The sequence below is a fragment of the Rhea americana genome, unplaced genomic scaffold (assembly GCF_003343005.1).
Source record: "Rhea americana isolate MKP2758 unplaced genomic scaffold, rheAme1 scaffold_13, whole genome shotgun sequence".
NCBI lineage: Eukaryota > Metazoa > Chordata > Aves > Rheiformes > Rheidae > Rhea > Rhea americana.
In genome coordinates this window covers 2,314,235-2,340,353 of record NW_028185372.1, presented here as the reverse complement: position 1 = coordinate 2,340,353, position 26,119 = coordinate 2,314,235, and the positions used below count along the sequence as shown (strand labels likewise).

Here is a 26,119-nt window from a genome sequence, read left to right as displayed (position 1 = left end):
CCAACTACGCTCCTATGACTACCACCTTCCTATTTGTTAGATGCCTCTGATGCCTATAACCAAAACAATAGGAAATACAAAGCAGAACCACTCACATTAACATTAGGGCAGCTTAATTCAACTCAGTGTCTTAGTGCATGTGCATTTTTTCYGTGGATATTTCCTGTTCATCCATCCTGAATGGGACAGACTTTTTTAATGACAATTTGTCTGTCTCCAGTGGAAAGATGTATATAGGCAACGAACTAAATCAACTTCAACAAGAAGAAATTCTTTGGAATAATTTCAAGTGTTTAGCTAAGTAAATTTAATAGTTTCTAAATGAAACTAATCCAAGGGGGCATTAGCTTGATTCCTTGGCAAGAGTGCTTGGAGAATGCCTTCAAAGAAATTCTGCAGAATTTTCATATAAGGGTTTAGCAATGAAAAAATGATTTAACCCCATTTAATCAGATTCAAAGAATTTTCCAATTTGAAAAAACTCTGAATGCACACTAACATTACACTCATTTACATTCTTAGTGAGAAAATTAATAACTTATTTCAGTTGTTTTTGTAACTATACATAAATATGACTGTATAAGAAACAGTGATTACTACAAATCAGATAGAAATGCACTTGCCAGACAATTCTGCTCTCGTTGTGGAGGTTTTGAAACATCAGCCTCTAAAAAACTGCTGTGAAGATGCAAATCTTATAAGAAGTTAATGCTGATACCTAAAGTCCCATATGTACAAAACTGTAAACGCTATCAAATTAGCAATCTACRTCAGTAATTACCTAAAGTTTCTCAAACTCCTCTTGCTAGTTGGTAGTCTTGCCAGGGAAGTGAAAATTTCTTCCAGTATTAACTGCCTGTGTTTTTCATACCTGGAGAAGACCTATTTAACAGTCACAGAATTGTTAAATATTATTTATTGTTAAACACAACAGAATATTGTTTTTATATTTATCATCAAAATTATATATATTTACATGCACTTAACATGGCATTTAAAAATTGTATTTATTATATCTCATTTTGAATGCATTACTTGTTTTCTATATAAAAATGCATAAAAATTGTTTTTCAAATACGTTTTATTTCAAATCTTCAAATAACCCAATTTCTATCTAAAATGCTACATATTTCTAAAGACGTCACTGATAGAATAAACTTATTCCTTATTCCATTGCATATATTCAAATCATGGCAAAGGAAATAAGGAAAACTACACTGTTAAGATATTCAAGATGAGAAAGCACAAATGAGAGCAAGGGGATTGTGCTTACATTTTAAATCACATAAACAAGGAACTAACTAAATTTTGGTTAAGTAGACTATTTGTTACTATAAAGTACTCTGCAAATCATAGCAGCTAAGGTACATTTAAAACTTCTGAGCAAACCAGCAAAAAACAGCCTACGTAAATGCCCTAAAATCTCTCAGAAGTACATGAACATTAAACACAGGAACATGAAATCTCAAAAAAAAAAAAAAAAAAACACTTACTGCAGTCACTAATTTGATGGCACATAACTGTAGTTCACTAACATTTTCTACAAAGAACGGTGTTATTCCCATGGATGATACCTATCAACAGCAAGAAATTATGCTAAGTATATTTGTCTAACAAACTGCTATTTATGCAGTTTAACAAGTGGATTATACATTCAGCAGATAAGGTATGTCCTGTCACAATATGTACTACTTCATATTATTTGCAAATAAAGTTATTAGAGCATATTTGAAAACAATCATGTTAAACTTAAGTGTTCAACAAAGCCAGATTCGAACATTAAATGCGCTTCTTCAGATAATACATTGTACAACATAAATTAGCTTAATGTTAATCACTGAAACAGTTTCTTCTAATTTCATATGTCATATCATTGAGGCAATCATGCTTTAAAATCCCTCTGTGAAAAGGAAAAAACACCCCCCCAACTTTCTTCATAGCATTTCTTCTGTTAAAACCTACCTGAAGAATAGTAGTATCAGTAAGAAGCTGTATCTCTAGCAACTCTGACAGACTGCTGACAATGTCACAAACTTTGTTATACAACATCACTATAACTCTTTGCTTGTGGGTGGAACACTTGGCACGTTTTGCTTTTGARCTTAAAACACCACCTAGGAAACCAAAAATTTTGTAATGTTTTAATTGCATCAAACATTAGAAAAGTGATTATTTTCTCAAAGAAGTCCCCCACACAACTGACTACAGCATTAAGAATACAGTTGCTACCAGAAGAAAAACTTTTTTTTCGCTTCTTCTTCTTCTTTTTTTTTTTTCTTTTTAACAGCTGGAAAACAAGAATTTCATATGACAGATTAATTTTTCATAGTTGTTTTCTGTATTCTGGATCCAAGATTTAGGCACTCACATTTGAAGGTTACATATTAGAATAAAAAGATCTTACCAAAACAAAAGACCAAAATCCAAAAAACAACTGCTCAAGGCTAAATAGTTTTCATTGAAATAAATTATTATATACACAGAGATTCTGACTATAAAATCACTTATTCACAGCTACAATATCTATGCATAGAAGTTGAACTTCAGAAAAACTTTTGTTCACTTTGGTTTAAACGGTTATACTGCTGTTACTGCAGTAAATCAAGACCCATGTACAAATGGATATTCAGAGGACACACTCCATCCGTTGTTATTTTACTCCACATTTTTCATCAGCCTTCAAAAATCACGAAAAGCATTAATTCAGTATGCTTAATGTAATGTGAAAGGACTGCCAGTATAAGATTTATATACAAAAAGAGTAGTGAAGTCRTATCACTTGTATTAGCATAGGACAGATCTATTAATGTACATTTTTTGATGCGCAAAGTTGGTTTTGTTTTTAAATGTSTTAACATACTAACCACCATGAGGATCCACTCTATACACAGGGTCGTACTGAGGGTAGAGAGTGTTCTGCAAATGAAATTTTGTGTACTGAATAACTCGCTCTATTACATCCTCTATATACACAGCTTTGGGCATGTTTGGTGAAGTCATAATATTGATAGCTGTAAGACAAGCATCGGCAGACTTTGTCACTCTCTCCATAATAAGGTCTCTCCATAACCTCTCCTCATCCTCAGTGTCGTTGTTCTGTAACAGGCAAGAAAAATAAGGCGGTGTGAGCAAGAAGCCACATGTTTATCTTTCTGCCAAATAAAATGTGACAGTATTTTGTTTTTAACATTTGTACATACAAGCACATATGAGACGTTCTATCGTCCTTATGATCAGAAAGCAGTTTGTTCTCTCAGTTAACTAATATGTTTTTACCAGCGACATGTTTGAGTAACATCCTCTCTAAAATACAAGTCCTTAATACCTCGCTGTATTCTTCCAGTAAAACAGAAAGGAGCTTTTTGTACATCACGAACAAGCACTACAAAGAAAGATTTCTGCTTTCTTTAAGGCTGATGTACTTTGAGCAAAATCTCAACTCGTTCACCTGATGTTTTCATCTTCTAGTGGCTAACACACAGTGCTTGCTGCTCTGATCAGTCTAATTTTTGCCACTAGAGGGAACTCTTACACAAAAAGACTGCTACAAGTCTATAAAACTGGTGAAAACAGTACTTTCTCCACTTTGCAGATGCACTGAAAACTGATCTGGTATCARTATGTTTAAGATTTCTTATAAAATATGTCCATTTAGATTTAGTGCTGGGTACACCTTCTATTTATTTCTGTGTCTGCACGAGTTATAAACAAACATGAGGTTAATTATGGCCACCCAGTACTACTGAAATATAGCTAATACTATTAACAGTGAAACCAGGAAGAACTTCTAATAATCTCTCTGGTACAAATATAGCCATACTAATAGCCTACAGAGAAAAAGAAAGGATTGGGGAACACTATTTTCTAACTACATTTTCTTTTTCCCTTTTGGATAAAAGAATCTAAAAATACCACAGTTTATTATATAAAATAGATATATTTGAAATATTAGCAGAAACCTGTATGTCAGAAGAAAATCCCTGTAAATTTCCTGGGTAAAACAGTTTTAAACCATTTATTCTTGAAAGGGRCTTTAAAAACAAACAAACAAACAAACAAAGTTTTAAAGTTCTTCTATTTTTCTGTTCATTAATATTAGGAATAAAAGAACCTGCAGTCCATTCTGCCTTTGAATAATACCCTGACATGAAGGTAGGATATCTTCACTGMACTTTAAATATCCTTTATAAAAGGACATAAGGCTCACTCTTTACCAGAGGCTTTCTTTGCCATAAAGATTTCAATTAATGTTCAGAAGGTCTTAAGAAAAATTTAAGATTTGTTTGACCAATGATTGCTCACTGTTTAATTGAAGTTTTGTCTGTGAATCATTTGATAATTTCATTCTCTCTCAAGCTTTTACTACAGAAAACTAAAAGGAGGAAAATACTTAGAAAGCATCTGCATGAAGTCTCAATCATACCGAAACCAGCAGCTTTTTTCACTTATTTTTCACATTGTCAAARACATTCAGAACTATACTCTAGAACTTCAAAGAGAACAAAACAGTTAGATGAAAATACTCTAGTACAAATAACGTGTCTATTGTTCTCATTTTCAAGTTCAAATGCTTCTTTCCCAAAATTCTTAACTATTCCCTGCTTCTGCAGACCAATAGTAAGCTTTTTGGCTAAAACTCTGGCTAGAACATTAGGTTGACTAATAAATACCACTTGATAAATAAATAAATAGCAAATAAATACCATTATTTCCATTTCATAAAAACTCCAAAATCCAGGGTAGTTTTAAGTGTATCAGGGGAAAAAAAAAATCACTAAAATATTAAATTTGTTAGTTTTGTTTATGTTGATATGTCTAACTTTGAAGTGTAAGAGCAGACTCAAACATAGTGTCTCTGCCATTCTGACACTATAGGGAAGAATGTGCTCTATACAAAAGTCATGCTTTCTTCTACTGTGTAASGAAAGTTTTATGAACATGTATGATGATATTGTCCCCAATATATCTGCTTGTTAGCTGTACTAGAGTAAAATATATTTATTATAGGAAGAGTATGAATCAGTCTTTATCTCAAGTACTAAAATTTGACAATCTGAATCACATGTCTGTTAATCAGAAATTCCTTACACACACACACACACACACACACACACACACACACTCCCTACCTGAAACTAAATGAGATTGGAAGTGAAGAAAACCCTACACTAAACAATGATGTGAAATGATGCAATTTGAAACTCACATGGTTAAGTAACGTAGAAAGCTTTGATCCGTCTTGAATATTCTTCTCCAAAATACTCAGGACCTTTACCGTTTTGTCTGTTGACAGCTAAAACAAGAAAACAAAACACATCAAACAGCAGTAGGAACATAAAGGCTTGCAATTTTTTTAAGATGATTTGCATAAACGGAAAATAGAATATGTTATGTAAGTCTGGCAATAAATGTAAATTGTACACACTTTGAAATAAGGACTGGATCTTGGGTTGCCTAGTTTCTAACAGATCAATGACTGAAAATTCTGATAATGTAATTAAACTAGTGAAATATGTTCTACAATCAAATTCTATTTCCAACTACTAAAATCCACAGAAATAGATTTAAAACTGCCTATCTCCCAATAGCGTATATTTACACACTCTTGATCCTAGAAACTCGAATTTTGAAAGCTAAGTATCAATCACAAGTTCTATTTGGCTCTATAGAGTTCCATTAGAAAAAAAAATACAAGTTTTACAGAGAAGCAGAATTGAAAATCCGTAACATTTTAGTACTAACATATGGGAAATTTATTCTTAATAATAGCATTAACTTTGAAAATGTAGCATGTTGATAAAAGTAGTTTGAGTTCACCTACAGATTTAACAGTAAGTAATTACTAGACTACGCTAAAGAAYCAGCTTCACTCAGGCAGATACCATTGGTGCTCACCTCTCGAAGCAACAATATTCTGATTTTTATATTATATTTACACACACACACACAAGGATGAACAGGTGTATAAAACAGATGTACAGGAAACAAAAGTAAAGGCCTAGAACTACAAGGAAGGCTGAAAACACGCTACAAGGAAGGTTGAGAGGTTGAAAGAAAAGCTAGGAAGAGTTTCTAAATCTTGGATTAAATAAATTATTCAAAGTCTTGCACAATAAACGGCTTCATGGGCACTTCACAGAAATAGTAAGTGGGCATGGAAAGGCATAATATAGGACTGCCCAAAGAGTTCTAGAAAGATAAAGAGAGCAAGCATATTGTTTCTAGAGATGTGACACCAACAGTCTGCAATAACAGAGAAATTCCCTTGATCTGAAGTCTGTAAAAGTATGACAAAGAAATATGCAGCCAATAGAAAAATTATTCTTACTATCAAATGGAGCCACAAACCTGTTCAGTTTGAAAGGCAGTTTTGGGGAGAGGGAGGAAGTGGGCAATTCAGTGAGATGCTGAATGGATGTCTTACATCACAACACTAATGGCATATATTGCAAAGAATGAGTTTGTTTTTTGACTTTGCCAACATCTTCCATTTTACTCAACACTGAAGAGTGCTCACTGTAAGGAGTAAATCTGAGMCTATAGGTTGGTGTGCTTTTGTGGAAATTATTATTTGAATATTTTACTGCTCAGGCATGTGAGATACGGCAGAGAACTCAGGTGCCTTAATAGGTTACGCATATCTTAATACATATCTATGTCATTGCAAAGCCAGGTATCCCCTACTGTGATATATGGTTCACTGACACTGCACTGACACAGAAAAGGAGCATTCAAAAAATATCTCAGCTTCAGAGACAGTAGTAAGCACATACATATCTGAAGAAGGTGGAATGTTATTTACAGTATTGGTCACAAACACCTGAACATCTGAACAGACTGGAATGTTACTACAAGGGACAAATGCTTTCTGTATGTTAAACAAAATTAAAAATTCAAAAAGAGTTAACTGCTATGAAGATGTACCTTGTCCATAATGCCCATTGCCTTAATTTTTGCAGATTCACTACCCAACTCACTAAGCTGATGTTTTCCCAGTAGCAACTCCTGTGGAATCTCATCATCATCACCTTTAAAAAATTAAAAGAAAAACAAAATTAACAATCACATTTTAATAAGGCATCAAAAAAAAGTAGTGTTTCATAGCCAATATGAAAAAGTCAGTTGAAGAAAACCTACTGAAGAACTGATTTTCCAAACAGCTAACATCTAATAGTTCCATTTAGTGAAGACTGACGATGATGACTTTTGGTTGTGTTAAAGTGGATAAGGAGTATACTGAGATTTAGTGGTTCAGCCATGAGCACGCAAGTACTTTGATGCTTGAGTTGAATAACCGTGCTCTATTAGCAGCAGATGCAAAATTATGTGTGTTCCAGATACTACTGGCAAAAGAACCACCTTATGTTAGTGCTRTTTGCAAAGATACGTATATGAGAAGATAACGCTCTAATGACATTCCAAGAGGTATCCTTTCTGCCTAGGCAGAAAATTATCTTTTTCTGACTTATGTCCCATTTGGATTTTGCAGGAAAAGGGATTTTCTTCTTGCAGCAGCAAGTGAAACTGAAGGATAAAGAAACCTACTCAAGATGGAAACCAAATAGGTATAAACACTGCATACCCTAGTATGTACCACAAGCAATTAAATCACGAAGAAGGAATGCTGAAAATAATGAGATTTTTTGTTGTTGTTGTTTCTTGAGCTTCTAACTGGGGGAAGCATTTTGAAAAATTCTGACATATTACCAAAAGCAGTAAAATCCATGTCTTCCAAATTTTCCAAAATATTCTCTATTGAAGCAGTAAACCTTTTGAAAGTCGAAGAATCCATCATTTCTGGTGAAAAAAAAGAAATGTATATATAATTACTTTATATATAGAACWGAAAATACAAACTAAAGAAAGAAAATAAATTTCAAAAGATTACCTTCAGGTGTTAGTTTAGGTTCATAAGCTTTCCTCTTCTTTTGTTTTTCTTTTTTCTTCATTTTTCTAGCCACTAATTAAGATAATAAAAAGAGTGAAAAAATAATACTTTCTAAAAATTAATAAAAAATTATTTACATTTCTTATGCTTATATTAAATAATGCATGCAAAGATGTTTATTTTAAAATGCTCAGTGTATACTTTAATAATGCAGTAGTAATATGGAGTAAAATAAACTTTTATAATGATGAGTTACCCTCACTGAGGCTAGGAGGAGGAGAATAATCATCCATGTCAGAGTCATCAGGACTGCGATTACGGTAGCGGCCACTCCCAGAAGTCCTCCTTCCTTCATGATAATGGCCACTTCTCCTATGATCACCAGAACTTCTTCTGTCATGTTCTTCATACGCCCAAGCTGCATCTCTGTCCTTTTTATGTCTTTTCCGAGAAGCTAGAAATGGAGGGCATTTCCATTATAAATACAAAATTTACACTTCTAATAGCACAAAATCATGCATTTACAAGTTAAAGCAAAATGCTACTGTACAAATATTCTCTGAAACAAGTGAATACACTACAATTATAATATAAAATTATGTTGTGGTGTTACTCTAATGATTCATTTTGAATAACATAAAACTCCCTGAAACTGGCAAAAAAAAAAAAAAATCAAAGTATCAATTTAATAAGCATCTGTCCTTTTAAACAAAGTAAGGGAAGTAGAACAGATCGAAATAATTTTCATCTTTTCCTTTCTTGAGAGGACACTGAGATAATTTCTTCAATTATCTAAATTGTGGCTATACTAAGTGCCTAAGGTCCAGTTCAATGATTGTTTTACCCATCCAACACAGCAAGTTCCAATGACACTTGATAATATCATTACTTAAGGATACTCTATTTTGTCAAGATACCTACAATTTTGCCTTGATACATACTGTACAAAATTCAGCATAAAGGGAGAAAGTTGGAGCCTCAACTTCTTGGCTAGTGAATATGTACCACAGAAGGTAATTACAATCCGTTTTCAATCAGGACCAGTGAACCCAGCAGAACCGAACGCTGAAGAAAACTGGACAAACGGTGTAGAGTGAAACAGAGCTTTGATGAAAATAAAATATCTGGGGGATTGGGAGGAAGTCTTTCTTATTTTCAAAGGCAGTCTTGTGCACTTTGAAGAGGAGAGGTTGCTAAGATTTGATATAAATCAGGTATCGAGGAGGAGATATTGTTTCATCCATGAAATGAGCCAATTCTCCATTATCTAATGTAACACAATAACTGGGCTAACAAATAAAATATCTAATACAAAACATGCTGCAAAGATCAAAATGCCTCCAAAACATTAAGTTTTAGGCTAGCAGATTTTACTATTCTTGTGAACCTGCTGATAACTGTGTGTCTCTCTATCCCACTCTCCTCAAGTTTAGAGGCATACGATCGCATATAGGGTTGTTTCTGAGCAAACTGGCTCCAAGCATTTATATAGAATTACGATAAAACTGACAAATCCTTTCTAAAACCCCAGTTTACTGAGAAGCATAAGAAAGAGGAAATTATATGTACTAGGATATAGACAGTAGTCAGCTTAGGCTCAAATTAAAGCATTTGTATCGCTCAAAATAAAAAATTTTGAACCTGAAGTTCTGCACTCTAAGGGTCCCCACTTCTGAAAACATAGTACAATATTTCTGCAGAGGTGGCCTAAGTCCTTTAAGCTAATAACTTAGTTCAGGTTTCGAGCTGCATTGCTCCTGGCCTGAACTTGCTTCTGAGACAGTGAACTCAGGTTCTCCAACTACGATGCCTGAGCTACTAACACAATCATTTCTCAAATGGTTCCTCGCACATCTCTTACTCATAGGGTAACTAATTCCCCAAGTATGTTACTGCATGTGATTGAGAGTTAACAGTGTTTGAAAAAAATGAAAGGTCATCCAGGATACCTGAAGCATGAGAGCTACTGGATAAGAAAGTATTTTATGGGAGAGGACTAGATATATCTTATTTTTTTACATCCATGAAATTCAATAGTTTCTGGAGCTAGATTAATCCCATATTTTAAGTGCCGAATTTCAGTTCATTTTGAGATTGACTTACCTAAAACTAGACAGGTGAAAGATATCCTATAGGAGATATTCCATAAGCAGCAGTGCCAAACTTTTAGTCCAATTGAGCGTTTATGGAGTTTTTTTTTTTTTTCCTTTGAACATCAATTTTCAAAGGACAATTTCCAATGCATAGTAGTCCACACACTAAACTTGCTATTCTGAAAATTCTACTCCAGGGCACTGTGCATTCCAGTGTCTTCTCCATCGAAATACAGATGACTTGTTTCAGATTCTGATACTGGAAGTAACTTAACACTTTCGCTTAATAACCTATATCTTACCTAGTCTAAAGAATGAGTAATTAAATTGTAGAATATTTTTGCTCCCCAAAACAATTCTAAAAACCATCATTACTCCATTCCCTCAATGATTTCCAGGCCAGATTTATTCAGTTTAGAAACTTATATAAGTTTTCTCTGGTTTCCTCAAGATCAAATTGGGATCTGAAAACTCTAAGATTACAAAGGGTCTCCATAGTTTACAAATYATCAATAACAATTTAAGTTCTCCAGGACAAATTCTGACCCCAGCGACAGCTCCAAAAGAAAGGAAACTTCCAATATTACTTTGCAGTGGAAACTTAAACTGACCATTTTGTCAAAGCTGCATAACTAAACAGAATGTGTTATAGCCGTGTTGGCTCTATAAGGCAAATAAGGTGGACACAGGAACAGCTATTAAGAATCTGATCATTGCTCTACTAAGTCGATTATTCTGAAGTAGTTAAAATTCACTACAAACAATTTTTAATAATGTTTCAAAAATTATTAATTTCACATAAAAGGACTCTCCAGAATAAAAAAAAAATACCCAATTTCCTTCTGAATTCTGCCATACATTTATGCAATAACTTATTTAGCATTTATGGTATGAAATGGATTTCCTTTCACTAATTTTGAATTTCCCATCATTTAATTTTATGGACTGACCCTTCTTCATGAGTTGCTCAAAGAAATCTATCTTCTACAACAATCACTTTTTACATGCTTACTGAAGTATAGCTTCAGTCATACAAGAGAATTTTGAAATACATGTAACAGTACAAGTCTATTCAGTGTCTATGACACAAATCTTCCATGGTCATTTTGGCTCTTGTTTTCAGTTCAGTTCTAGGGTATCCTTTGAGAGATACTATAATCTCCTTTTTAAAGCAGATGTTCTCACTGAGTTGCTCAGAATCATGTTCAGATCTCTTGAGTTGCCATAATGAATCTAGAGTCCCTTAAAGCATAAAAGTACTGTCAAAGTTTTCTTTAATTTACATTACTTTGTATTTAAAAATTTCAGCAGCCACTGTTGCTGACAGCTAGATTAAGGTCTCTCTGAAATTTCTAACAATCCTCTCCATTCCTGATGAATTTAAATAATTTTGTTTYACTTGCCATTTCTTTAATTACCCATTCCAGATTATGAATATCATGATCAGCTGATGTTATAGGTAAACACAGATTTTAACAWACAATCCTGAATGAAGCAAACGACCATTAATGCCTTGCAATAATGAAGACTGGCAGAAAGGTACCCTGAGATCTCATACTCACGGCCAAAGCATCATCATTCTGGTTGTATTTTAAAAGAAAAGCAAACAAAAAGGGGATGCTCTTTTCTGCTTCTTTGACAAAGATCAGGGTGGTATCTCAGTTATAATTCTGTATGTTTATTGGTGTATAAGTGCTACATCTCCATAAGAAGAGAACTTGAAATATGTTAAAAATCAGGACAAAGAAATTTTTCTCTTTTGGAGCTTAAGACAGACTAAGGAGAAAAACTTCTTGCGTTTGATACAAGTTCAGTATAAACTTCACATAAACAAAGGCAAAAAAGAATCTAAATTAAAAAATAAAAAATCATTATGTGAGATGCCTCCTCAGGTTAACAGCAACAGGCACATCTCCTGTAGCATTGTRTAAGTAACACAGCTAAGGAGGTACTCATTGTGAACTGATTCACTCTATTTTAACAATATTTCTTTTCAGTGTTAAGTGAATTAACATGGATACAAACTAACTATATGCTTAGCAACAGGTAGGAAATCCCTTCCCTAACCTAGATGTATACAGCAATTATTTTTGACAAACATGCCCGTTATCTGATCACACAATGCAATTCTGAATACAAGCTTTCTCTCTTCTTTTGAAAACATTTAATTCAAGACCAGTATCATCAGCAAATGCTATTTTGAGAACCCATCAGAAGTAATTGCCAGTTTGTCCAGCAATACACCAGGGGAAGAGTAGAAGAAAGTGTTTTAAGAAACTTCTAGGCAGTAATATTCTCAATTTATCATAACACAGAAAATCAAGAGGGGTTGCTTTACTGTTCTTACCAATGAAACTAAGCTATGATTTTAAATGTATTTATTGAAATTTTTCTTTCCATAACTTTGCATAAAAATTTTCTGAGCTGCTTTACATGGTATTTTCTTTAATTTGATTGTTCAAAAATATTTCATAGCACAACTAAAAGAATCTAGACAGTGGCTTCCCATAAGGTAAGCAGAAAAGAAATTATAAACAGCTAGCAGCTTTTTCTCTTGAATGTGAACTGAAATTAAGTAATAAAAAGAAAGTTACTTGGCCAAGTAGTTGCTTRGACATCAAATTTAACATGTTTTTATATGATTTAGGCTAAACAACTTAAAAAAGAGAAAGAAAGAAAGAAAACTTTGGTAAGAGCAAAATATTAGCCTTYTTTAGCAGTAGGAATAGAATTATATACTACTTACATTCAAAAGCTTCTTCACTGTCATTGTCTTCATCAGAACTGATCTCAGCATACTTTGGTTTCTCATTAACTGTGCTACGTTTGCGCTTGTTCATTTTCACACGTTCACAAAGTGGCATGGTGGATTCAATTTCTGCCAGGAGCTCAGGAGGCAACTCCTTTAACACTGACTGATCTATGCTACCTATTAATGGAGAGCAAGAAGAGTACACGTGAACTTGAAGACAAAAATAAGGGCCCCAAACTACAGACCTCTCAGGAACTGCTTRCAGTACGTCCACTAACAATACCACAGTAAGATATATCTGGATGTATTTGACAGCCCTTTCTGAAGCTGTATATATCKGTCACACTGCATCTATAAACTAACGTAACAAACTGCACATTTATCTCCTTCAATAATATATCTCCTTCAATAAAAATTCTTTTTACCAGGTATATAAATAAAACAAATTCAAATCAGTGCACTTCCTTTGTAAAAAAGGCATCCTTGCTCCACTCTCACATTATTTAGTCTTAGTTTGGTTCCTTCTCTGTATCTGTTGACAGTTTTTTTTCCAGAAGTGTAGGTAAATCAGGCTTCACTGAGAATAAAGAGAACTATGATGAGGTATAAGCATATTCCTTAGCACACGTAGGACAGCGGTCTCCCCTTTACCAATAGGCAGAGGATATCTCTAGCAGAACCTCTGGGTTCTTATCCTTAMATACAAGCCAGCACTCTGACATCCCAACTCTACTCCAGATCGTTTCTTACCTAGTAATCCTTTTATAATAGAACCCAGATTTGTGCATAATTTTGTTACGCTGCAAAGTTGAAGGATTTTTGTTCAATACAGACAAACAACAAATTGGGACAACATCAGTTGTTTTTTTTCCCCCCAGAGAAGCATACAGTTRGACAACGCCTCACCCTTCTCATCACATTTTGGAAGTAATACTAGGCCTGTATAAAGTCACATTTCGTAATCATCTCCAAAATTCACTGTGAAGATTTTTCCAAGTGACATAAAAAAAAGCAAAATGTTTCAGCGTTTCTTTGGGTTTTCCTTTGATGTTTTATCTTTATTTACCAAAGAGCCTATTACACAGATTTGAACATTATCTGATTGAACTGTTAATCTTTTTCCAAAAAACAACACACACCTTTATCATAAGTGTCCCTCTCTCCTTCCCCAAGGTAAACTGTATCACTTATAGATAGAGGAGAAGTCATCCGCCAATTACTGTAGATAAAAAAATCTGACAACAAAAAAAACCCCACCCTGCAAGAAAACATCCTCTGAAGGGTTAGCCACTTTTTAATTGCTTTCACTATACCTATTCCACTAGTATTACTTCTAAAAATCCATTTGTATCTTTACATTAACCTACCATCTTCTTGTTCATATTTTTTAGCTAAACATCTTTAACTGAAATTAGAAGGKTCTTAATATTAGAAAGTACTTTAACAGCTATTTAGCAGCTTTACCAGCTACTATCATCAATGAAAATTAGAAAGTTTTAAAAGGTCATATATATTTCTTGTTTCCCATTTCTCTATACCTAAAAAAATTGCCTATATGCGTCAAAACAAGCAGAAAATGATTTTTCTGTAATCCTCAAATATTTTTAGCTTGTCCTTTCATATAAGTGCATTAAAAATATATTTAACTTAGATACTGCTTACTTTGAATTTTTTTTAACTGAGGTAGGGAGATATCCTACCTCCCTGCTTCACCCCACCTCTTGGTCACTCTTTTATTTCCTTTAAGGAGTTGTCATCCTTAGATATTCACCATCTGCCAAAGCCACTCAAATTCTCAATGCTGTTTTGAAAAGTACTACAAAATATTTCACAGCGTGATTTACTACGGCCCTGTGAAATGATTATTCTTGGCACTTCACAAGATACGGAAAAGTATGCYGGCATGGACAGATACAGTTCCTCTGCCCGTACTCCCAGCTGTCTGGACACCAGTTATGTCTAATCTGGAAGCTGTCTAGCTGTATCACACTGGTGGTGGCCCTACATTAATCAYCCATGTCTCTTAGTAGGACTATACAGCTTCTGGAGAGGAGTCAGCCCCAGACTAGAGGGAAACTCATATATGCGTAAGTTTAGGACAATTTCTGCAGATGCAGACCACTCACTAAAGGGCCTSTTGACCATGTTTCTCTAAAATACATGCTCAATGTTATGCACTACGAGCAAATTCACTAAAATCAACAGGACTACTCACAGAGCTTAAAGCCTATGGGAAACTCTGTCAAATAATGACATTGCAAAAAGCAGCTATGAGTAAAGGAATAGGAGCTGCAYTAAGATTCGTATAGATGTTTAAAAGCTAGATGGAGGAAGATGTATGCAAACAGAAGTATTCTCTGCAAATAGATCTTAAGCCTTTCGCTGTTTATTACGAAAAGTAAATTTAAAACCAGCTTGATCAGTAAAATTATCCAGTTCAAATAATTATTTGAACTCTCTCTCCAATTAAGAGATATTTAAGATCAGAGTATAATCTTTCTTTTTCTTTTATTAGAGAATATGCAGAGCTTTCTTTATTCAAGAAGGAACTAGCAAAAAAGGGAACAGAATTATTATAAAGTTCTCTACATGCCAGCTTCATAGTTTTTTGTTTCTTTCACAATGTTACCTGGAGCAGTTCTGCTGCACGCAGAGTTTTCTCAGCTCCTGAGGACTGTGAATAACCAAATCTAAAGAGTTTTACTCATGCAATTCAAAGGAGTTAGACATAACTGCACTTGTATCAACACCTCAGATATACACGGGAAAGGACTCCCCACCCTTTTAAAAGTAGTAGTTCAGGAATATTACATACTGTGGGACTCCAGTCAACAGGTTATTAATATTTATTATTTACATTATATTGAGTCAGGGCAACCCACTCCTCCCTTACTAGTAACATCTTACTATCTTTCTTTTAGAAAGTGCATTTATTATAAAACATGAAATTTTATTTGTTCAGAGGAGTATAGAGATACTAAAGAGGATCCAGTTATTCATAAGAATCTGCTCATATGGCAACGAACACCAGGTTATAAAACCCAAGCTAATTCCTTTTCAGGTTACAGGACACTTATCGGAAGAAGTTTAAAAGGATATACAACACAAAAACATTTGACAGCATTTACAAAAACATGTATGATCACCTTCATTTTTGCAATTTGTTTAATAAGTTTGATGAGACTTTCTATCCATATTTCCTGCCTCCATTTTAAGCAATCACATTTTCCTTATTTTACATAGTTTTTTTAATAGCAAAGGAGAAAGTAACTTTCCTAAAAAGTTACTTCACAAGTTAGTAAGAAGGTCTTGCAGCAAACTAAGCTTTTTGAAAAACTGTCCTCATCAATGAAATAACTATTTTTGCAACACATGTGATGGCATACACAATACGCTTGAAACGGGCTGTAGGCATCAGTGTTCTTCAGGCAGCATCCTCCCATAGCCGCCACAACTCCAAAAAAGAAAACTGCCATCCTAACTAAATCTTTGCTCCACGGCAAGGAATCTCAACGTTAATATACTCCACGTTAGTGAAACTGAAGGGTGAGTCACRTAACAGCAATAAGAACGACTCATCTCGCAGAACTGCCATACGTGAACAACCATTTCTTCCTCAGTGCTTGTCCAGATCTATTTCATGACTTAAATACTTGTTGCTTGCTGGAAGAAGAACATGGTGGTGGTGTTGTAGTATGGCTGCTCAACAGGTTTCTTAGAGAAGATACCGAAGAAGCTTGAGCTGTTACTGAATGCCCAATGATTGTCAAGATACTTGTTTCTTACTGTGCAATTCTTGACAAAATGCCGTACAGTATAAAAATCAAAAGAGAGAATCCTCAGCTAAAAACAAATAAAGCTGTAAGCCTGTCCCCATACTCTATTTCAATCTGGGAAGCTTTTCAAAGCATTTTGTCCTGTAYAGTAGGAAAACCTCTACAAATATCTAGTGGATGTAACTTTTCCCCTCTTCACGTATGGCTTAAGAAAAAATGGCAAGGCACAGACCTGACTYGTAAGGTTCAGAATCACTTTCTGTTCATAACTCGATGTGTTGTTTCAAGTTTGAAAAACAGCCTTCAACTTAGCTAATTTTTAAGCAAAATCTAATCATCAGAGGGATACAAAAATCACATTGCTTTGAATTTGCAAGCTAAATAAACCTCCCTGCTTCAGGTAGATGCATCCATCACCAGAACACCTTCAGTTAAACAGAAAAAAAAAAAAAAAAAAAAAAGAAGAAAATAAAGTAGCATCTTTATTGACTTTTATTCGACTCATTCAATATGAACAGTATGGCTATTTTGATACAACAATCAGCATGTTCAGATTATTTTCAACTGGCTTGATATGACAACATCAAATAAGTAGGTATGCAAAGGGATGATATGTTTTATGTTTACTGACACTTGGGTCAACTTTCCAGGATCAGAGAGGCAGCTCCTGCCATGARATTAGAAACAACTCTGATGAACTTTATTCTTTTGTCAGTAATGATTTGTCTTTTTCAAAGTAGGAAAAATAGTTTACATTTTGGTSCAAATTCCTATGAATTAACCAGCCATCAAGATTCAAGAACATCTGGAAGCCTAAACTCTGAATTGTCACTTCCATAGCTCTAAGAGATAGTCACTACAGTGGAAGCAATCRTGAAAGCAGATACCAGCTTGTTTATATATGGTTATTTCAAGATGCTCATGACATCAAAATGACCTGTCTGCACACGCATCTATAGAGGCAAACGAATATCTGAACAAGCTTTTGAAGAAAAAAAAAAATCACACCTGAACTTCACTTTGAAACAAGCTAGGTTTATGTTGACGAAACGCTCTGCACAAACTAACTGCCAGAAATACTGTCTTTTCCACTTCTGTGTGCTAATACTTTGTAATAAGGAAATAATAGCAATCTCTACAGATACCTTGTATTTTAAAAYGAAAAACTTTACAAATGCCAAGACATTATATGAAATAGCACGCAAGGGTCTAAAAGGGAATACTGCTACTTGTTTTGTGGAGGGGACGTGAAATTTGATTTTCCATATATTGGTATTCAGAAATTTAAAAGTGTACCCACTCTCCCTATTCTGGAGCTTCCATGCTACTGAACTGTCACACATCTTCATTTTGACATTAAAAATAAATACTTACAGATTACAGCTTAATTTTGCCCTCTTCTTGCTCCTTTTTAGCCACAGAAACCATTACCTGTATTACTGTTACTCCCCAAATGTCAAGCTTACTCTCCTTTTATGTCCTCTCTGAGCATGTGAAGATGTCTCAGTGGTTTTAGTAAGAACTAAGGCTTTAGGTTTACCTTCCTTATCTATCACCAACTTACTGTCCAACTTTCTCAAGTCACTTTTACTACTATAATTACACTGATAAGACCTCCTAYGTAGACATATATGCAGGAATGAAAACAGTTTTTTCCTAGCTTATCTCAACCTTCAAACTCTCTGTACTAAATCAAATAAAATACACWCTTATTCTGTAACAAGAGTGCTTGCTTTCTTGCTGGATAGTTATGTCATCGTATCTACAACAGGATAGAGTCACAGCTTAGGTCTACTACAATTACTCAGGCAGGTAATTTTCTCTTTTAGATGGAGAACTGAAAGACAAAAGTRGGAACTGAAGTACTTCCCCACTTTACAAAGATGTTTGGAAAATAAATATCCATTTAAAATTGTTAAGTACTATTACAGTATGGCACTCAGGTGYGACACGGAGAAGGGCCACATGACTATCTGCGATTGATGAACAGCTTACCTGTGAAAGTTGAAGACCTTCAAACATCACTTACTGTGCAAATCTAAAGGTTATCTTTTCTCCCTTAAAATGTTTCAATATTTTATAGCTGGGAYCTTCACTGTGTCCCTGTCTCACACCCACAGATTCAGTACCCACAGCAGGAGTGCTTCCTTTATATGGCGCACTGAGTTCACCCTTGCTTGGATGATCACAGTCCCTTGCCCACCAGCTTCACATTCCTCCAAGGAAGTCTGTGCCCTGRATAGTTTCACGAATGGATGGGGAAACGCCAGGAAAAGGCAACGTTTTTTCCCAAAGAGGAATTCAAGGCACAGTGAAGGTACACCTGCWCAGAAGTCCCTTTTATCTCAATGCCATGTCATCAGTTGAACACCCAGTTAAGATGAAAATAAACCTGACAAGTAGTCCATGTGCRTCAGTGGGTTTCCTCTTTCCTCCCCCATTCTCTGACTTAAGAGTTTGTGGAAGGGTAGACAGATATATCCTACAAATAGGATRTAAGCCCTTTCTCAAGCTCCTTATCCTCACCTTATCACCACGTACATGAAGAGATAATTCCTGAGCTCAGCTCACACACACGCACACAACCCAGAAGTGTGGGATCCCTTCAACAACCACCACCCAAGCAACTGGCGCACAGGATTCTGTGTTGCAAGGGATTTGGAAAGAAGGAGAAAAGTTATGTTAGAAAGAAGTATGTCCTATATGATTCCACAGATCCTGCTCATACATGGGCAAAGAGAGGGTCTTCAACACATTTTTGAAAATGAATYGTTTTTCCCCACCCATTGCAATACTGGCATAAAAGGAAGGTTCCCAGATCCCAACTCAAAGGAGGAGAGGTTCAGATTGCCTGTTTATATTCTTGTCCTTGGCTCTGGCCTTGAGCCAGGATGGTGGGTCAGAGAAAAAAGAACACAGACATAGTAACTGAATAATTGCATGTCATAGTAAAGGTCATCATTGCCCATGGCTAAGCAGCACAGATTCAAAAGATTTTACAGTAGTTCAAAATATTCTTAGAAATCAAGACAACAATTTGACTGAGGTAGGAGGTTTCCATAGAGCGTCCTGAAGGACCCAGGCACAGAGCAGGGAATGCACCCAACACACACTCTCYGAGGACTGCCAAGGAGCGTTAGAACTTGTAACGCAGAGATATCRATAATTATCTTGTTATCCAATTGCTGCAGCAACCATATCCACAAGGTTTTTTTTTTTATTCCTTATTGCTATTCTCTGACTTCTCATCTTTACTAATTTGTAAAAGGAGGCTAGAGCAGTCTAGTTTTGAAAGATATTTTAAATAAAACACAGTATTTAGAGTGAAATGGAGAAGGATTGGCAACTGAAATAAATGTTCTACAAAGAACCTCAATTTTCTGAATTGGAGTGTCAGGGGCTGTTTTTGTAAAAAGGATTTCACTATCACTGCTTTGGAACAGGTACATAAAAACTTAAGCTAACTCAATTTTTTGTATTAAAATGTTAGGGAGTTTTGCACAGATGCAGGAATMTAGCATGCAGTTTTTATCCCTATCAATGTTTAGAAACTGTAATTAATGTGATCAATGCATTTTCCCAGTCACGTATCCTGATAAATTTAAAATTTGAGTCATGAGGTCTCACCTAAGAAGAAAGACTTTCGTTAAATAAAATCAAATCACAACTCAATTGAGTCATTTCATAATTATTCCGTTCATAACAGAAAAACTCCTAAATAGGCAATATAATATAAGCAAGATCTTTGCAGACAACAAGCAAAAGAAATGCAGTGATTTAAATCTGATTTCTCACCTTAAGGTACATTAGGAAGTTCTGCTTTTACTTTGCACTATCATAGAAAAATTCCTGGCCTTTAGCACTCAAAATATCATAACAAGAAGCTATATCACTGTTGCTTCTTTTAAGTAACTCAATCACATTACCCCCCCCCCCCCCCCCCAAAAAAAAAAAAAAAAAAGAAAAGAAATGCTGGTATTTTAACTTCTAACATGAAATATATGAAAGTTGCTCATAAGATATTTATCAATGAATACATGTAGGGAACGAACCTTTATCTGATGAAACAATAATTCAGCAAATTGATGAACAAATAGCTCTCTGCCCTTTCTATTATAATCATTGGTATCGCTCCCACTGAGCAAGAATTAAGTTCAAAGTTTCAAGTCAATAGTGTAAATTTTCTTAGATGAGAACAGCCATTTAGAACAGGTGAAAATTTTGAGCAACAGAAAACTTAATTTACCAGGAATTAATATTTGAGTTTTGTCAAATTTACCCTTTGTTAAAAAGAAAATTCAAACCAAAACTTTTGTTGATATATCCTTGCACATAAGGTAAGAAATAACATCTGTATTTGGATGCTTAGACACATGAACAAGTTTGCATTGCATATTGTAATGTAAGATAAACTACTGGCCCACATTTTTATATGTTGCAATGCATTGTTGCATAAATTATTTATGCAAAATAATTTTGACGGAGCTTTTCCCAGAAACAAAGAGGAACCTGATCAAGCATCAAAGCCCACGAACCAAACACAGTTCAGACATCAACAAAAAGGCAGACTGCTCTGACAAATTAGGTTATTAATTTCTTTCACTTACAGTCGCCAAAGTTATTTTTCAGAAGCAAACTAATTAAACAAAGCACTCCTAAATCTCCAAACACGAAAAGCATCATATTTCAGTTGAACCAAGTACAAAGAAACTAAAACGTTCAGTCAAGGTTATTGTTACTGTTAAGAAACAGATGTGCAACACGTAAGGTTCACTCTTGTCACCCAGAATAGACCTAAGAACAACTATGAGAACAAGCACCAGAACATCCACCAGTGGCAAAGACAGGAGGGGCAGAGAACTTATGCAGCCTCCAAGCAAAGCCGCATACGAGTTTCTCCTGTCAAGGTAACAGACCAGCACAAGAAAGGACTCCAGGGCACAGCTGCTGAATGCCTACCAGCTATTAACAAAAGACGTTTACCCAACATTTACTTTTGAAAAATTAACACCAAAAGCCCCCGCACAGTACAACACCAATTATGCATCCAAATACACTTTTGGAGATAGGACACACCATGTCTAAAATATCCCTCTGAATAGAAATGATTCATTCTGGTGCAAAGCATGCTGAAGGACTGAGATCTTTCTAGACTACTGGATTTAACAGGTTATAAATATTTTCTTTTTCGCTTTTGACTAAAYGATACCTGGAATATTTTTTGAACTGTGACCCTGCTCAATACAATCCAAAAAGGAGAGGAAAAAAAATAGGACTGATAAGTGAACGAAGCACGTATTTATTAAAATAAATTCTCTGTAAACCTAACATATCTTTAAATACTTCTATTGTCATCAGGGACAGACCACTCTTCTAGTCTAAGTGCATTCCACAGCAGCAGTCACCAATATCCCAGAAAAAATGACAACAGGAAGATTTTAGAATTCTCACAAAAGTAATACCCTTTTTTCTTTTTTCTAAAAATCCAGTTAAATTCAGATTAAGAGAGGCTCCACACACTGCTCTTCAGCTGAGAAGAATCACAATAGAAAACTCCCTGCTGTAAACAACAGAATTTGTCCTTTGCTTCTCTGAAATGGGATATAATTTTAAAATTATGCCCCATTCGAAGCACCTGGCAGCTGTGCACATGCAAGATGATTAGTGGGTTATTACTCTTCCTTCTCACATGCAATTACAGCTTCTACCAGAAACTTCAAAAAAATGATTCCAAATTCTAAGTTTATGTGATTATGGACTTTTATAATGGAAATCTTTATGAAAGCACAATCAGGAGTAAGCAAGCTGAAATGCAATCTTCTTTTCCAAAGGAAGTACATTTGCAGAACTGCTGGTCCTGCTGATTTCAGAGTACAACCACACGTGTGTTTCAGCACCAAAAGTTGTTATTTTCAAGGGCTGTAAATAAATCAAAATGTTATTGATGTATTAATATCCATAAGCTAATTTCCTCAAGGGTTTGCCAATTTTATCTTTATAGAAGTCCCACATACAAAAGACTTAAACAAATGTTTGAAAGTCATACTCCCTTTCCGTCCACGGTCTTTAGATCTACCAGCAAGCAGCTTTGCTGTGCAGCCCATCAGGCAGTGGGAAAAGGCACAGGAGGGCTCACTGAGCCACCAGGACCTGCACACGGCTGTGTGTGCCCTGGAAGACTCCCTTTCCTGCCATTCTTGGAAGCCGAGCACCTAACTGATTACTCTGCTTCACAAGTGAGACTGCTCCCAGCAGTGCTAGAATTCAAGCGTGGAACAACATGTTGCGCAGATGCCACAGAACTTTGTATCACTCTAACCTACCACTGACTACCAGTTATGGTATTATATGTTCCAAAAAATTCATTTGGAATTTAAAAAGAAACACACAAGCATAAAACACAGCAAATCTAGAAGCACTGTATTAACTCCACAATATTAAAGGCTGATAGGAATAAGTTGCAGCAGAATCTGCTCCTATAAAAATATGTATAAAGAGCAGCTTTGTAAAAATGGAACGTCTTTATTCAAATTTCAGAACACAGCAGGAGAGAAAAGAGTGTAATACGGAAGACTTGAAGGGAGCACGAAAAACCTGTGTTTTAAGTTTTATAATGTACAGATAATTGAATCCTACAATAACAATCTGCACTATGAAAGAGAAGCACACTGGGGATTAGATTCTTCAGTGATTTTTTTTTTAAACAAAACAAAGTACTTTTAGATGGTATCTGAAGACCCAAAAGGTATTTCTAAACAAGTCTTACAAAACACCCACTCAGTTGTCCTAGAACTAAAGCCTGCATTACATATAGAGAGCTTGCTTTGAAAAGTCAATCCTGCAAATACATATAAACCAGCTCAGACATCTCCTTACATAGGCAGACAATTACAGTTTCTGTCATGTTCAGAACAAGTAACTGAACCCGGTAGCGGTTCTCATTTCAAGGTAGCTGATCAGCATAGCCATAAGAAGCAGCAGAGATTCACCGAAGCTCTGAAAAGGAAATACAGCAATATGACCTTATCACTGCAGGCAGAAACATGAAGTAGTTCTAGGGAGCTCCCACAACATAAATTCCCACTAAAACCCCAGGATAAGGCATTTATAGATGTTAAAAATCAGAATAAGAGAGTGTTACAGTTCATTCTGACCTGGGAAAACAGGCAATAAAATTTCTCCACACAACCACTTATAAAAAAAACACCATGAAAAGAATTCCTGCAACTTTCCTCAGAGTATCTTTTAAAAATACGTTCAAGGACCAGGAGAGAGAGAAAAACGTTGCTTCTTCCCTCTAATCGTCAAAGGGACTGTGGGGATGGTTCAAGCTTCACAATCACATATTAGCTGAAAAATTGTATGAAAGCAAAGTCTTTCGGAAATCTAGGTTGTGGGTTTTAATAATGAAGATTTACCTTAGTGATTTCTTTCTTCCATCAGCTTCTATAATACTACACTTGGTGGCTGTCCTTCTAGTCATATAATATCTTAACAAATTTTCCAACATGACTATAAAATTTGATTAAAATGTTATTTTGTCTTTTTGCAGTACCATGCAAGGTTTATCCACATGCACAGTAAAGGTATGATTTTTAATCTTAATTTTATCAAAATGATATTAAAAATAATATAGACTTTCAGTTTACAAAGCATTTCTTTTAGCTTAGAAAAAAATGATTTTGTAAGTATATAAACTAGTGTAAGTCCCTCCCAACAGAATGACTAACTAAATGGTGTTTTGAAATAACTGAAYTCACTCTTATTTTGAACTGTATTTAAATCAAACCACTCATTTATTTTTGCATGTAATAAGACTACTAGAAGACGTTTCCTTGAGGGATGGAGGGATGAGAAAGGAAAAACAAAGGACAAGGAATACAAGAAGAGGGAAAGAGAAAACCAAAAATATACTAAGCTACATGGAACAAAATGGATGGAAGAAATGGRATGGGAATACTAAAAGTAACACTAGAAAAAAACTGCTACTATGTATTAAGAAATACAGGAYGAACTAAATAAGGAACRTTTATGAAAATTACATTTCCTAGTCCATTAAAAATTAGGAGTAAAGGAGTAAAACAGTGAACAACATATTCCTCTCAACTGGAGGGAGGATGGTTTTGTAAGAATGACATGGATATTTTCTATATCAGTTAGTCAGTTGTTGTCAAATAGACTTTGGTTTATGAATAGATACCTATATGAATTAGCAACCTTTTAAATCACTTTAGTTCACTTAATTATATAGTATAATATATCCTAGAAAGGAGTCAGTAATTTTTCAGGAAACTAGACAAGAAATGAAAACTAGAAACACACAGGAAAAATACAAAGATCATGACAATTTCTTCAAAATCTGCCTGGCTGAACACTCAAAATTTGATTTCTAAGTGAAATCTAGTTACATTATTCTCTCCAYGAAATCTATTTTTAGAACATTGTAAGAATCTTACTTAGGATACAATAGCACAGAGATGGATACTACATTTAATACATTGTTTTTTTCCTGAAAAATACAACCCAAGTTACAGGGGAAGAAACATGTATGACTTTTACAGACACAAAATACACAAAAACATTGAAGAAAAGTTAAGAACCTGAGTTTAAAATGAACGCACTGCTCGTGTGACGCAGCTTACTAGTCACGCCAATTACAGAAAGTCGTTAAAACCATTAGACATCATTAAAACAAACTATATAAATAACCACATACAAAACAAATTACAGAAAAAATGTATTTCAGAAACATTTCAGAAAGTATACTTGCACTGTACAAAGCTCAACAGCAGCTAGAACCTCTAAAAATTTTCGGCACATAGAATTGTGTGAATTCAAAGTCTTTTGGAGATTAGTGCTGAATCCCGTAAGAAAGCTTTCAGTATTCTCTGTCATAAACATAAAGGTTTCATTTGCAATCTTAAAACTTAGGTGTTATTAAAGGTGTCATAATCTTATATCTAGGTCYAGCTACCTGTTATTGCTAGAAATGGAAATCTTGTCTTGCCTTTTCTGAGCCTCAGAAAGRGAGAAGGAAAAAGTTCACATTTTCATGATAAATAGAGAATATTTAACAGAGAGACTGATACTTTATGTGAAGTAATATTCATACTGAACTGATAAATCTTTAAGAGTCTGAGTCAATCACAGTCTGGTTAGTAGACAGAGAACAGATATATCACAACAAATTTCTTATACAGACATCACCTCTGCACATATATGTGCACATAAATATATTTGTACATTCACAAAGATGATTCCTACATCATTTCTTATCAAATAACCTTGTTAGCAAACATTTTAATCCCAAATTCATAAGCAACGAGTTATACCTGCAACCATGCATTCATAAATAATCCTGGATAAAGCTCAAATCCTCTCCTTTGCCATTTGATTTGTCTGTTTTGACACACACTGACTCTATAGATGTACTATGTAAGAAATTTATATGAATAGTTAATCTAGACTCTAAAACTAAAAAAAAAATACAGTAACCCTGACTGGTAAGTAACCTGAGTTTCACAATGTGAAATGATCTACTTCAGTTTGAAATCTAAAAAGCCAGAATTACAGTACCAAGAAGAAAAGTAACCATTAAAAGTGTTATATT

The 26,119-nt window shown here is 34.8% G+C and overlaps 1 protein-coding gene across 7 annotated transcripts in view; it reads right to left on the bottom strand.

Annotated features, from left to right (window-relative positions):
- Positions 1–26,119, bottom strand: part of NIPBL (NIPBL cohesin loading factor) — a 152,530-nt gene that overhangs the window by 24,998 nt on the left and 101,413 nt on the right. For all 7 annotated transcript variants that reach the window (XM_085326322.1, XM_085326325.1, XM_085326328.1 and 4 more), the window contains 10 exons: positions 12,728–12,910; positions 8,145–8,342; positions 7,889–7,960; positions 7,708–7,797; positions 6,925–7,028; positions 5,207–5,293; positions 2,865–3,096; positions 1,963–2,114; positions 1,494–1,574; positions 782–882 (listed from right to left, as the gene is read on the bottom strand). In XM_085326322.1, coding sequence (XP_085182448.1) covers positions 782–882; positions 1,494–1,574; positions 1,963–2,114; positions 2,865–3,096; positions 5,207–5,293; positions 6,925–7,028; positions 7,708–7,797; positions 7,889–7,960; positions 8,145–8,342; positions 12,728–12,910 — 1,300 coding nt within the window. The remainder of the gene's footprint in view (positions 1–781; positions 883–1,493; positions 1,575–1,962; positions 2,115–2,864; positions 3,097–5,206; positions 5,294–6,924; positions 7,029–7,707; positions 7,798–7,888; positions 7,961–8,144; positions 8,343–12,727; positions 12,911–26,119) is intronic.